Below are 13,004 nucleotides of genomic sequence, written 5' to 3'. Positions count from 1 at the left end.
TGACAGAGTGCAGTAGAGTGCAGTGCCAGAGCATGCAGAGTTAAGTGGCATAGGGTGCTGTGGCATAGAGTAGAGTGCTGCAGAATTAAGAAGTCACTCTCATGGATTTTGCAAAAATTTCACAGAAGCACTGCACTGGTGAGCACTGTATGCTGGACAAAGCAAAATAATGCAGCAGATACAATGTTGTACTCGGTAAATGGTATTTTGAGGAGAAGAAATAATGTTGCAGCCTTTTTTATTTGTAAAGCACGCAGAATCACAGTTCACAGTCATAATTTACAGTACAAGGATATGCGTATTCAGTGCCATAACTATGGACCTATTCGCTGTCACGGATGAGCTGATTGCTCACACTCTTGGGCAGAGAGGTACAAGAATCAATACGGAAGGGGCGGGTAGGGTAAATAGAAACGGAAATGGGAGATGGACTGAACACACAAGCACTCAATTCAATAAAATCTTTATTCGAATGTCAGAGGCAATCATAAAAGTTTCATACAAAAATTCATACAGTTAAAACACACTTAAATATCAAAGAAAAAAGAAACCACAGTTAATAAGAAGTGCATTCCCCTATGATGGATTCACTCATATGGAGTGTTTAAACCCCACAAGAAAGTAGCTCCAAAAACAGGAGAAGTGGAAGGACACAATTACTTGGTCCATGCTCTAGGAGAGGGCCAAACGGAAGAAGAGGATATGACCCACGCATGCCATGACAAACGGGAGTAAAGCAAATGAGAGTGACGCTGAAGCTAAACAATAATACGCTATGAGTGGGCTGTAAGCCCACCGTATGTAAATACAATATCTTGCAGAGACAGCGCATGTGGTGTCTAGGCAAAACCTAAAAATGCGCAGGGGAAAGGAAAAGTCTTAGGATCTCAATAAAAGTTAGTTAGAATGAAGTGGGGTATCTGTAGCATATGATAAAGATTTACTCGGAGTGAGGTATTTACCATGTGTGGTGAATACCTACTATTACGAGTTTTCAACAGGAGAATGAAGCATAACACTCAGAGTCAGTTTTCAACACAAACAAACGCAGCAGGTTTCGACTTTGTTTCCAGGCCGTTTCCAACAATACATTTCAGTCGGATTCTATCAGGGGGAAACTACACGAATGTGAAAGTTATCACACAACTCGTAATCCCAATCCCTGTGTAAACTCTAGTTTGCACACCTATTAGGATTTGGCCCTTAACTTGTAATGAGGGCCAAAAACTTATAAACACTGCATTCATTTAATCAGTGAAGACAATCTTGTAGGAAACAGCAAATATTTGGAATTTATGCTACGGAGCTAAGTGGCCAGCATGATTTAGGATGGATTAATATCCGGTTTCAATATAAATGGCAGTGTCAATTTTATAGTGAAGCCATGTCTTCTGTAACGTCCCCCTGCTCTTAAAAGAAAATTGGAACTCTGTACCTGGCTGGAGCACTCTGATTTGGTATGGGGGAGATGGGAGACTCATTCTCTTTAAGTCAGGAACAGTATTATAACAAGCACCCTCCCTTCCCCCACAACCCCACAACCTCTGAATCTGCTGACTAGAGCACTGGCCAGATATGAAAGTCTATGCTGGCTCTGAAAATGGGCCACATAGCTGCTTTCTGATAATAATTCTAGACAATGATTTCTTGGATGTAAGGACCTCATCGACACGTAGTTGTGCCTGTTAGTTTTGATGTGTTGCATTGCTACAGTGACTTCTTTCCTGAAAAAGGTGGAACCATCAAAAGAGTCACAGGTATTCAGCACTACATCTCAGTTCAAACTTCAGAAACCATCAGCAAGGAATGTCCTCTTTAAGCAACGGCCTTGGCCATTTTTGTCTGAACAACCAAGGGAGTGAATCAAGCTAACACGAACTAGTCAATGGGATAAAATACACATTAGCTCCCTTTAGCTGCCTCTCTGGGCTTTTGTTCTACAAAACATTCATAACAAATTACATACAAACATATATACATACAGGGGCTTCAGTCCCCTCACTTCTTTCTTTAGTATGTTCAAGGAACAATCTCATTTTGTTTCCACTCACTTACCGCTTTAGGCAATGGGCCAGCGCACTTCATTCATTGGCTGAATGCCTTGTGAGTGACTACATTCTGCTTGATCTCATGTGCAAAGCTTCCTGAAAAGGAGCGCACTTAAGTGACAGGGGTGCTGTGCCTGGACTGCATGGTTTTTCATGTCGGTAAGCAGCACTATGTTTTTTCAATAGCTTTGGCAGTGGCAGCCCCGTGTTTATTTTTGCATCGAGCTTGCACTTGAAGTGAAAGCGCGATGCAAATATAAACAAGCGGCTGCCTTTGCGCAATAGCTAGAGCATGTTCGTTAAAGGTAAAGGCGCCCGCTACGAATTTTAAAGTTATACATTTTTGATCCGCCTAGGACAGTGATGTAAAAAAAGCAACTATTTATTTCATACTCCGCTTTGTCTTCGGCTGGGAAACTTTTTGCTGCGGGTAATTGAACGGGTGCATGTATTATTGCATTGTATGCTTTTGGGCGGGTGTGAGCGAGTACTGCAGAGGACCTCAGCCAGTTGCGTGGTCATTGCTTATTTGTTAAATAGTTTAGAAGTGGGTGCATTGAAAACACCTGTCGGTTGTGACTTTGCTTCCCTGCCTCCCTCCTTTAAGTGGGTGGTGGCTCCTTAACACTGTAGTTTTGCTTGTCTATCACTGAATCTTGCTGCAAAATACCGTTATAACCACTGCTCGGGGTACTACTTTCTATCCGCCGCCTCGGCTTAATTTGTCATACAAATCTGCATTGCATTTTTTTTGCAAAATTAATATAGATGTTTTGTTTGTGATAATTTTCTGTTTACATTACATGCTGTGTTTTTGTATGAAACGGAATGTGAGCATATTATATTATGATTATGGCGCACATGCCTTATACTACTCTTCTTTAACCCGCATCTTAAATAGCATTCGATGCAAAGAAGGCTGCGGAGAAGCTCGGCGGGTTCTGCATAACATCTATCTCTGCGTGCTCGAAAACATTGGCATGTATGTGCATTCCACATATATGGCCTCGGGGGGATAGTTCAGCATACCTCTCTTGAGTAAGAGCCCGCGATCCCTTATCTTTCTTGGAATGTAGTAGGAAGGTTTTACTGTAATTTTCTTTTAAAGAGAAACAAGAAAGACCGCATATTTAAACGTGTTTATAGTGTTGAGTTTTCTGCCACCTGTTCTTGAGTTTTGAAGCTGATACCTTAAAACTGCACAATTTCTGGAGTAGTTTGCGAGTATTACATTTTGAGGAACGCGCCAGTTTTAACTTGCATATTAATGATTAGGTATCCTGCATGTGACCACTAAAAAAAGTTGTCCTAAAATGTGGTGCACCCAGCCACAAACCGTATTTAAAACTAGTGCAAAATGTTATTTCAGATTAGTTTTTAAAGAGGATGCCAACACTATACTGTACACACACTGCTGACATAGGAATCAGGTACAAGGACAAGACTTGCATCGTGTGGGGCTGATTTAACTGCTTTTATCTTACTAAATCAGGCGGGTTGGCATGTAGACAAGTATCAAACCGACAAACCACCATTCAGGTTCCGCTATAGCTCGTGAGCTACCAATAGCTCTCCAGCTACCTGTGAACAGCTCAGCCTAACAAACATAAAAGCCTTTGCTTAGTTGAAGTATTATTTGTATGCCAAACTTAAAAAGCATGTATTAAGAACGAAATGGATGTATTTTCAGAACTCAAAAGCTGATGTTTGGAGAAATATGGTTATATTTTCAAAATAGACGTATAGCTATTATTTGAGTTGGAGAGATTTTTTACAAATGTTTTTACATTGATCCTGAGGGATTGCTGCTGTGGCTGTTCTCTATTACCCATGTACATGCATTCCAAATTGATAGTGCTTTTAGGTCTCGCAGACCTGTGTTGCAGCGCACATGCGCTGCTTGCTCTGCAAGGCTTCTTGTAATCTGGATATTTCAGAAGTGGAGTGGAAGCCCCACCCCTTCTTTCCATTGGCTTGCGTCCTCGTTCATGTTAAACGCTGGCTTTCCATTGTAAATGAGGCTCGTTAGTCCCTCCTTGTTACCGCCCTGTCTTCTTTTGGTCCGCCCACCCGGACTGGATCTTTTACTTGGGGCGTTACACAGGGTCTTTTCATTACTGGGTAAGCACTTTTTTTTACCATTTGTGAATGGTCGTTTAACATTGCAGTAGCTTAAATACTCATAATGGCTGTTATGTTATTTTGCAACTTGTTGATGCGCTCTTTGTGACTCCCCTTGGTTTATTTGTCTCTCCCCACTCCCCTCCGAGATCTCCGTTTATTTATATGTGATTACGTGATACATCCCACCCCAGGCTCGAACCCTGTTCTCCAGCTCCAAAGTCGGCAGCGTTATATGTTGAGCCACCTCCTCGCTTCGATTCTCTGCGCCGTTTGTTTCAGATGCTACATGTGCTGTGTTTTTAAAAAATTATATATGCTGAACAACTTGTAATTGTTTAGTTTTGTTTCCTGCGCCGGGGCTGCTTCACAAACTGGTGGAAGGAGGCTTCGCCCGACGAATACACCCACACAAACCCCTCCTTTCCTCAGGAACTCTGCCACTGATTCTTGATGGCGGGGGTCGTGCTTCCTGGGCTGCGGTTGCCAGCGCTGCTGGTTGCTCTCTGCGTCCTTTCTCAACACGGAGGTGAGAGTCTGGATGCAGGACGCTGTTTTTTTAAAAGGGGGCTAGAAAGCGTACTTAAAAAGCCATACATCGCCCAAGCCGAATGCTGTTTAATGACTTCATCGGGGTCGATGCCGCAAACACATGCCTGGAGTGAGTCACGTCTTCCTCATGGCCTGCCTGCAAGGGGTCGCGAGTACAATCCGGTCACAGCAGCCGCCGCTGCAGAATGATGTTTCGCACTGAACCCGCCATACGCTTGCTCCGGGCTCTTGTCACTTAGCCTAGTTTTAAGCTATACAGCCTTCTCGCCCTATGCCACGGTATTGCTATTAAAATCCAAAGCTGATAGTGCTATCGATTAACTGGATTTGAAAACAGTTGTACATTTGAGAGACAGTATGTTAAATAGATACGTTTCCGGCAAGAGCAAACCACGGACCCCAAAAATGTTTTGAAGATTGCGGTTAAAGGTTGCAAACATTTTTTTTCTAACTTTACACTGGAGAGCACAATACTGTCTTTCGCTTGTCTCCTCATGCTTCCCCCCCTTACACCTCATGCCAGGAAACAGCAGCCTATGCTGTACTTTTTGCAATGAAATAAGTATTAGAGTAGTAAGGAATCCAGAGGTCGTTAGCGTCGTTATCAGGTTTATTGAAATAAGATGACAAGATAAGAAGGCCCCATTGGGAACTCCGTCCTGCTGCTCAGCCGCTCTCACTCGAACTCCCACACATTCAAAACATGCATTCATCAACATTCTAACTACATCACACGCATGCAGGATGAGCAGCAAGGAGAAGGAGGCTTGACATAGAATAGCATATAATACATCTCCCTTCTTCAAAATAAAAAAAACAATATTAATAAGTCAAAAATGATAAAATGATCATAGGTCTCTATAGCAAGATAAATACACAAAATCAGAACAGTTTCTTTTTAACAATGCAAGATAATGAACATGGAATTATTAGGTACAATAATAATCTTTTTGCCAACTAGGCTTACAAACAATGCGACCAGATAATCTCCTGATTCCAGGGTTGTGTGTAATTGATGAATCCGCCTCAATATTTTTTTTATTTGCAGCAAGATTAGAATCACTGGGATTTGGAGCACTAACGCAGCATTCCTTACTTATCCACAACTTATGTTCAAGATCATTACATAAAGTTACCTTCCTGAGATTCCACCATCGCCCATCATTTAACCTCACACAATTACCGCTGATCTTTAACACCTCTTTGGGTTTGGACCATCTGGACATACCAGTTTTTGGAATCCCTCTAGTGAAGTCCTCACCCAATCCCCAATTTTGAATTCACGTGTACGACCTTTTATTTTGTCATTATGTCTCAGAGCATATTTACATTGATAGTCGCAGTTTCCTTACGCATCCACGCTGGTGTGATTTTACTGCATGCCATTCTCCCCTTGAGAAGACTGAAAGGAGTTTCTCGAGTAGCAGAATGAGGTGTGTTACAATAATTCCATAAAATTTTCTTGACAGAAGACCTACAATCTACCCCCTCTGTTTCAGCCAACTGTATACATTCTTTCAATACGCGGTTGAACCTCTCAACCATACCATTCTCCCTGGGATTGTAAACAGCAGTAGCAGTATGTCTCACGCCATGCTCTTTAAGGTATCCTTGACATTCATTAGCTAAAAACTGTGGACCGTTGTCAGTAGTGATACTCTCAGGATAACCTTCCCTATGGAAAATTTCCTCACAGAAATTGATAACATTTGATGCCTTGATTTCCTTCACAAAAGCCACCACAGGCCATTTGGTATAATAATCCATTAAGACAAAAGCAAATTTACCAGTTATGTGGCTGGTGTTGAACGGACCACAAATGTCCATGGCTAGCTTTTGCCACGGTCTTTTCTGGAAATGCAGCGGGAGTAATGGTGGTATCTTGTGATATATGTGATTTGTCACTACACATGCATGCAACACAGTTCCTTACACACCTGTCAATATCTTTATCCATACCAGGCCACCAGAAATCACATCTCGCCCTCCTTTTCATGCAAGACATACCAGAATGTCCTTCGTGCAAAAATTCCAACAATCTAGAGCGTAATCCCAATGGCACTACCAATTTATCTGTTCTCCTAACAATACCTGTCGCCGATTCAATGGATAATTCAAACCAAATCATTTTGTATTCCGATAATTCCTCATCAGTAAACAATTGACGATTATAATGATCAGCTAAACATAAAACAACTCGTTGTAATACGGGATCAACCAAAGTGGCCTGTTTACACTCCTCTAAGCTAATTGCACCATTGCAAGCTTCTTCTACTGAAGCTATTAAACAGCCCTCATCCAGATCTTCAAGCATTGACGTTTTTAAGACCAGGTACGTACACCACTTGAAAGTCATATTCCTGTAGTCTATACAACCACTTTGCGATTCTAGGTGTGGCTTTTCCAGCACCTTTTGTCGTGCAAATATCTATTAATGGTTTGTGGTCTGTTCTTAATTCAAACTTGGTACCCCAAATGTAGGTTCTAAAATGGTTGATACCCCAAAAACAGGCAAGGGCTTCCTTTTCAATAACAGAATAGGTTGCTTCTGCACCTTTGAGCGTACGAGAAGCAAACGCTACTACCCATTCGCAGTTTTCCTTCCTTTGCATTAAAACAGCTCCCAGACCGTATGCACTGGCATCCACTACAATGATAGATTTGTTGTGAGGATCGTACGGCCTGAGAGCTACAGTTTGGCTGATATCGTTTTTCAAGCTGTCGAAGGCTGACTGACACTCAGGGCTCCATGTAAAATTCACTCCTTTTTTCATTAAAAGTCTTAAGCAGTGAACCTTAGACGCAAAGTGATTTACAAATTTCTAGTAATACTCCGCTAACCCCAGAAAGGAACGAAGTTGTTCCTTGTCTACAGGAGACGGGGCGTTCTTAATGGCATCAAGTAAATTCTTTTTGGGCTTGACCCCTTCTGCAGACAAGGTGTGACCTAAATAGTCAATTTGTGTCACAGCAAATTTACACTTATCAGCAGAAACTGTCAAACCAGCAAGTTGTAGTTTCATCAGGACTTCATTTAAAATGGACTCATGAGTTGTTAGAACTTTCCCCCACACTAGCACATCATCTTGAAAAACAAGCATATTGTTGATGCCCTTGAGAATGCTGCTCATGAGTCTTTGAAAAACTGCCGAAGCAGAAGCCAATCCAAAGGGCATCCTAAGAAATTGAAATGCACCCTCAGGGGTGATAAATGATGTGAGGTGTTGCAAAGTGGGGTGTAATTTTATCTAGTGGTATACATTAGATAGATCTATAGAAGAGAAATATTTGGAGTTCTTGACAGAGGCAATCATCTCGTTAATGCGTAGTAGAGGGTGGAGCCTATCCAGATATTCTTATTTAGATCTCTTAAGTCCACACACATACGCAATTTTCCATTGGGTTTGCGTGCCAAAACCACCGGACTAAGCCATTCTGACGACTCAATAGGTTCAATTATACTCTCCTCACATAACCTGTCTAGTTCTTGCTTTAATTGTGGTCTTAAATCGAAAGGGACATTGCGGACCTTGTGAACTACAGGAAGGGCATCGGACTTTTATATAATGCGATGCTCAAATTTATTTAAACAGCCTAATTTTGGCTTGAACAGCTCAGGATATTTCTTGCTCCATTTAGAAATAGAAGAGTCATCTGTTAGTAGATTGGGATGGTTGGGATCGAGAATTATTCCTAAATTCTTCTGTTCCTTCCATCCCAATAAAGCTCTACACTTGTCAAATGTTGGCTTGAGCATTTCTTCCTTTGTATGAAATGTTGCCAACAAAATATCCTAATACAGGAAGTTTGTTTCCACAATACCCTATGGGTTCTACATCAGATGGCAAGAGATTACCTTTGCCAATGGACATCCACATGTTTTGGTCTATAATAGTGAAAGGCGAACAAGAATTAGCCAACATGGAGACATTGACTTGGTTAATAGACAAAGCACATTTGGGTGGTTGGTATGTGCCTGACACATCATTCACCTCATTGTCCCAAATAACCAATACCTCGATTTCACTGTCACAATCACTTAAAGGTAATTCACTAATGTCATTAACAACATTTACAGAACACTTCCAGAATTCACGATCACCAGTTTTGCACATTTTAGAGAAATGTCCTGTCTTGTTACATTTAAAACATGTGACATTGATGCCAGGACCACGTGGATTATCTACAACACATACATCACTTGGGTTATTGGTGTGCTCATTCTTCAACTCTTTTACATATCGTGAAGTATTTTCAATTCTTCTAGCTACACTGATGGTTTTTTGTAGCGATGGATTGTTGAGATCCAGTAACCTTTCTTGAATTTTTGAATTGTTGGTTCTATTTATGAATTGATCTCTAATGATTTTCTCATGAAGATCTTTAAACTTACATGTTGCAGCGAGTGTTCTTAAGACTGCAACATACTGTTCAACGGTTTCACCAGCTAACTGCGCTCTTGAAAAAAAATTGTGTCTTTCGACGACAATGCTGGTTTCTTACCGTAATTCTCTTCTAAAGCTCTTAAAGCTTCTAAATACTCATCAGTGGCATATTGCTCTGCCTTGGAACTGTCAAAAACAATTTCTTCGTCGGTGGAATTACCACCATCTTCACCACCTACAACATTAATGGTGGAAGAGTTTATTATTACGGGTTTGGGTAAGGTTTTTAAAACCTTCCTTCCTTCAACTCCTAAGTTATGTTTTAAAAGAGCTAATTTTCGCGAGGCCAAGAAGGTCTTGCCACCAATTGCTTCAAGATAGGTTTCGAAAGATTCTTGCCAGTCTTCCCAAGCCATGGGAGGCAAACCAGGGTTTTGTAAAAAGATAGGTGGCGCTAACACAGTGTTAGTTTCCATGGTTACAGGCTGCACACTAATTAAAACGTTAATACTAGAGATAATCAAGAACAAGAAAAGACTAGAATAATGTCACAAGAATAAGGAATATAATAAACTAAAATAACAAAAGTAGACACCGCTGTCTAAAATTGTTGGGTATTGTGATGCTTCCATATATGTAATATGAAAATAAAATAATAAATTAACACAATAAAAGTAGACCCGTTGTCAATTGAATGCGGTGAAGTTAAGAAAGTGCTTTGTGGTGTTCCCAAATGCTAGAAAACCTTTTTAAGTTGTTTGCTAAGTTTAAGGTTCAATGATGTATAATTAGAACAAGAAAAAAAAATAAGTTTAAACAATTAAGGTAGACACCGTTGTCCATATCAAGCAAAAGGAATTCCAATTTAAATGCATAAAATAGTCACCGTAGGTGCCATTCGATTGAAATAAACATCGTAGGGCCTGGTGAAGCAGTTACAGTTGGTTTCATGCACAGCGAAGACTTGTTTTGCAGTATCCGCGATAGTTTCCTCCCAACGCGTTGTGGTTGCTAGGAGAAGGTGACGCGGATGGCAATAACACGTGATGACACAGAGCGTCTCCTCGACGGGCTTTCTGTTTTGCGCAATAATTATGACTGGCAGCACAGGTCACGTAATTCTACAAGGACAATGCCTTGGATTCTTTGAAAATGAAGGCGGACTGCATTCGAAAACAGTTTCAGGTAATTACTTTTAAAATTAACCAGCATGTGAGCATAAGCGAAATATGCAGTTGTTCCGCTACCGTTGTCCCGTCAAAAACCGCACCTCCGTTCAAAAGAGATTCCCTCACAAAAGTTTACTTGATATCAATCACATTTCTAAACTGCTGAACAAAAACGGGTTGACATACGCCATGAAACGGCCGCAGTGGTATACGCAGGTTGGAAATAGGCTGGTTGGTAAATAATTGCAGAGCGCGTATGTAAATGTAGTCATTCCCAAATGGGGCGCAAATGACAGCAAATGATCGCGGTGCGCATCATGGTATTGAGGCTCGATCTTTGCCTCCGACTATTATACAGCATAAAACACAATATCCACGTACCTTAGGATTTGTCAATGAAAGACAGTGAGAAATCGTTATGCTTCGGATTATGCACGCTGAGTTCTTTCGTGACTCTCCCGTCGCCACTTTTGCAATGAAATAAGTATTAGCGTAGTAAGGAATCCAGAGGTCGTTAGCGTCGTTATCAGGTTTATTGAAATAAAATGACAAGATAAGAAGGCCCCATTGGGAACTCCATCCTGCTGCTCAGCCGCTCTCACTTGAACTCCCACACATTCAAAACATGCATTCATCAACATTCTAACTACATCACACGCATGCAGGCTGAGCAGCAAGGAGAAGGAGGCTTGACATAGAATAGCATATAACAGTACTCCAGACCTTGTGAACTGCTGGGCAGCCTCCATGCAATTCTGCTGGGCGAGGACATACACCCGAGAAAGGAGGCCCTTTGATTGCCTCCATCAGGTAAAAGGCTATGGCCTCTGTAGTGCACATCAGGAACTGCTACCTTATCTGATGTCTGCAGGGCAATATGTTGAAAATGAGTGAGTCTGGCAGGAAAAATATAAATGTTGGTGCGGTCTGACATGCTTCGAGCTCAGGACCTTTGGTCGGTCTCATACTTTGCTCCTTGACTGCTGCCTCTGGCTGCTACAACCTCCTCTGTATCTGAAAAATTCCACCCCACACCTTGCCCTTCACTCTGTAAAGAGCCGCAAAGGGCACACTAGATCAGCAGTCTTAATTATTGCAATATTCTCCTCTTAGCGCCCCTCCCAATTTCGTTGCTGCTTCCAGCTCCAGGAAAAGGTGCTCCGGTTTGTCACAGCCATCTTGCACAACATTTCATGGTTATCCTATGGAGAGCAAGCAGGCTGACCCCGATCTAATTTCCTCATCCTTTAATGGCCTCACCCCTCCATACCATGTATTGACAATTTCCTAGTAACAACAGATGACTTCGACTGTCTCCACCACCCGTAGATCATCTCGCGGGTTATCGAAATGGCAGCGAAAGGTGTTGGAGCACTTTGTAAGTGTTTATAGCTCAGATCATATAACACTCTCACTTCACACTTTGTGTCTGTGTAATATACAACACTTACACATCTTCTTCACTGCACTATTTATCAGTACTTTGAAGACGTCACAGGCCAGTCTCTTCCTCTGATATTTACAATCTAACAAGCGGTCAACAAGGCCATTTATTGCAATGCAATAGGTCTCGCATATGCGAGAGTTTAAGCTATTAGTATTGTAAATGACAATGCCTTTTATTTATGTTTTAAAAGCCAAAACATAAATAAAAGGCATTGCCATTTACAATGGGAATAGCTCAAACTCGCTTAAATGCGAGACCTCTTGCATTGCAAATGCTTGTTGCATATTGTATTTCTTTGCCAAAAATAAATAAAAATACTGCCATTGCTCGGTTTACAGTTCTTTTACCGTGGAACGTTGAAGAACCAATTTATTGCATTTGTCTGTCTGGCACAATACAATTAATGACCTTTGTGCAAAACAGAAGAAGCAGATTAATATTAGTGCTTAAGAGCTTGGTTAATTGTGGACACTGTGATGCATATACGTCTCTTCTGCCCACCTTAGAATGACAGTGAAGATTGGAACACTAAAACGTCAAACAAACTCTGTAATGCCAGATACTACAATTTCAATGGGGTAAGGGAATTTATTAAGCCATGTATAAATCTATATAAATGTTCTATCTAAAATTGCTCTCACGATATACAGTTCCTTCTGCTGGTTAGATATCAATATATATGTCTTAATAAAGCGAACAAGCCCTTTCAGTAAACACACACTGGGGTACAAACCGAGATAGGCCCCAAGCATGAACTTCCGCATTGTCATTGCAGCAGTAAATGACACTACATTGTTCACCTCACCACTCCCTCTCCAAGTACGGCAAAAGATGGCTGCCTGCACATTTTGGTTGCTGGGGAAACATTCAATCTGGGGAGCAGCATTCATTTATGTCACTTCTTTAGACTATGAGCCCACATGATGGCTCTATTACTATAAAATCCGTGTTGCTGAAGAGTAAGGTCAAATGTGAAAAATATAGGTTGGATATAAGGTTGCGGGAATCGGTAGTTCTACCTCATGAGGAAGAAAATAACCCACAAACTCCAACAAGAGAAACAAAAGATTAGAATTCTTACCCAACGTCCAAGCGAAATAGTACTTTGGTCGCGCAGCCATGAGGGAAAGGTACAGGTAAATAACTCTCGTCGTTACGGATGCTGTTGCTGTGAAATTGTCATCAACGTTGTATTCGACGGGTAATATCTGTGTCACGGTCATGTAGGTAAACAAAGAGAATCCACAGACAAAGAGCTTGTGTGCTACAGCTGCCTGTAAAG

General features: G+C 41.3%; 1 protein-coding gene across 3 annotated transcripts in view; it reads right to left on the bottom strand.

Annotated features, from left to right (window-relative positions):
- MBOAT2 (membrane bound glycerophospholipid O-acyltransferase 2) overlaps positions 1-13,004 on the bottom strand; it is a 1,094,556-nt gene that overhangs the window by 96,122 nt on the left and 985,430 nt on the right. For all 3 annotated transcript variants that reach the window (XM_085610738.1, XM_085610736.1, XM_085610737.1), the window contains exon 8: positions 12,804-12,996. In XM_085610738.1, the coding sequence (XP_085466864.1) occupies positions 12,804-12,996 (193 nt within the window). The remainder of the gene's footprint in view (positions 1-12,803; positions 12,997-13,004) is intronic.

The sequence above is a fragment of the Triturus cristatus genome, chromosome 6, assembly GCF_964204655.1.
Source record: "Triturus cristatus chromosome 6, aTriCri1.1, whole genome shotgun sequence".
NCBI lineage: Eukaryota > Metazoa > Chordata > Amphibia > Caudata > Salamandridae > Triturus > Triturus cristatus.
This window is presented reverse-complemented; position numbering and strand designations above follow the sequence as displayed.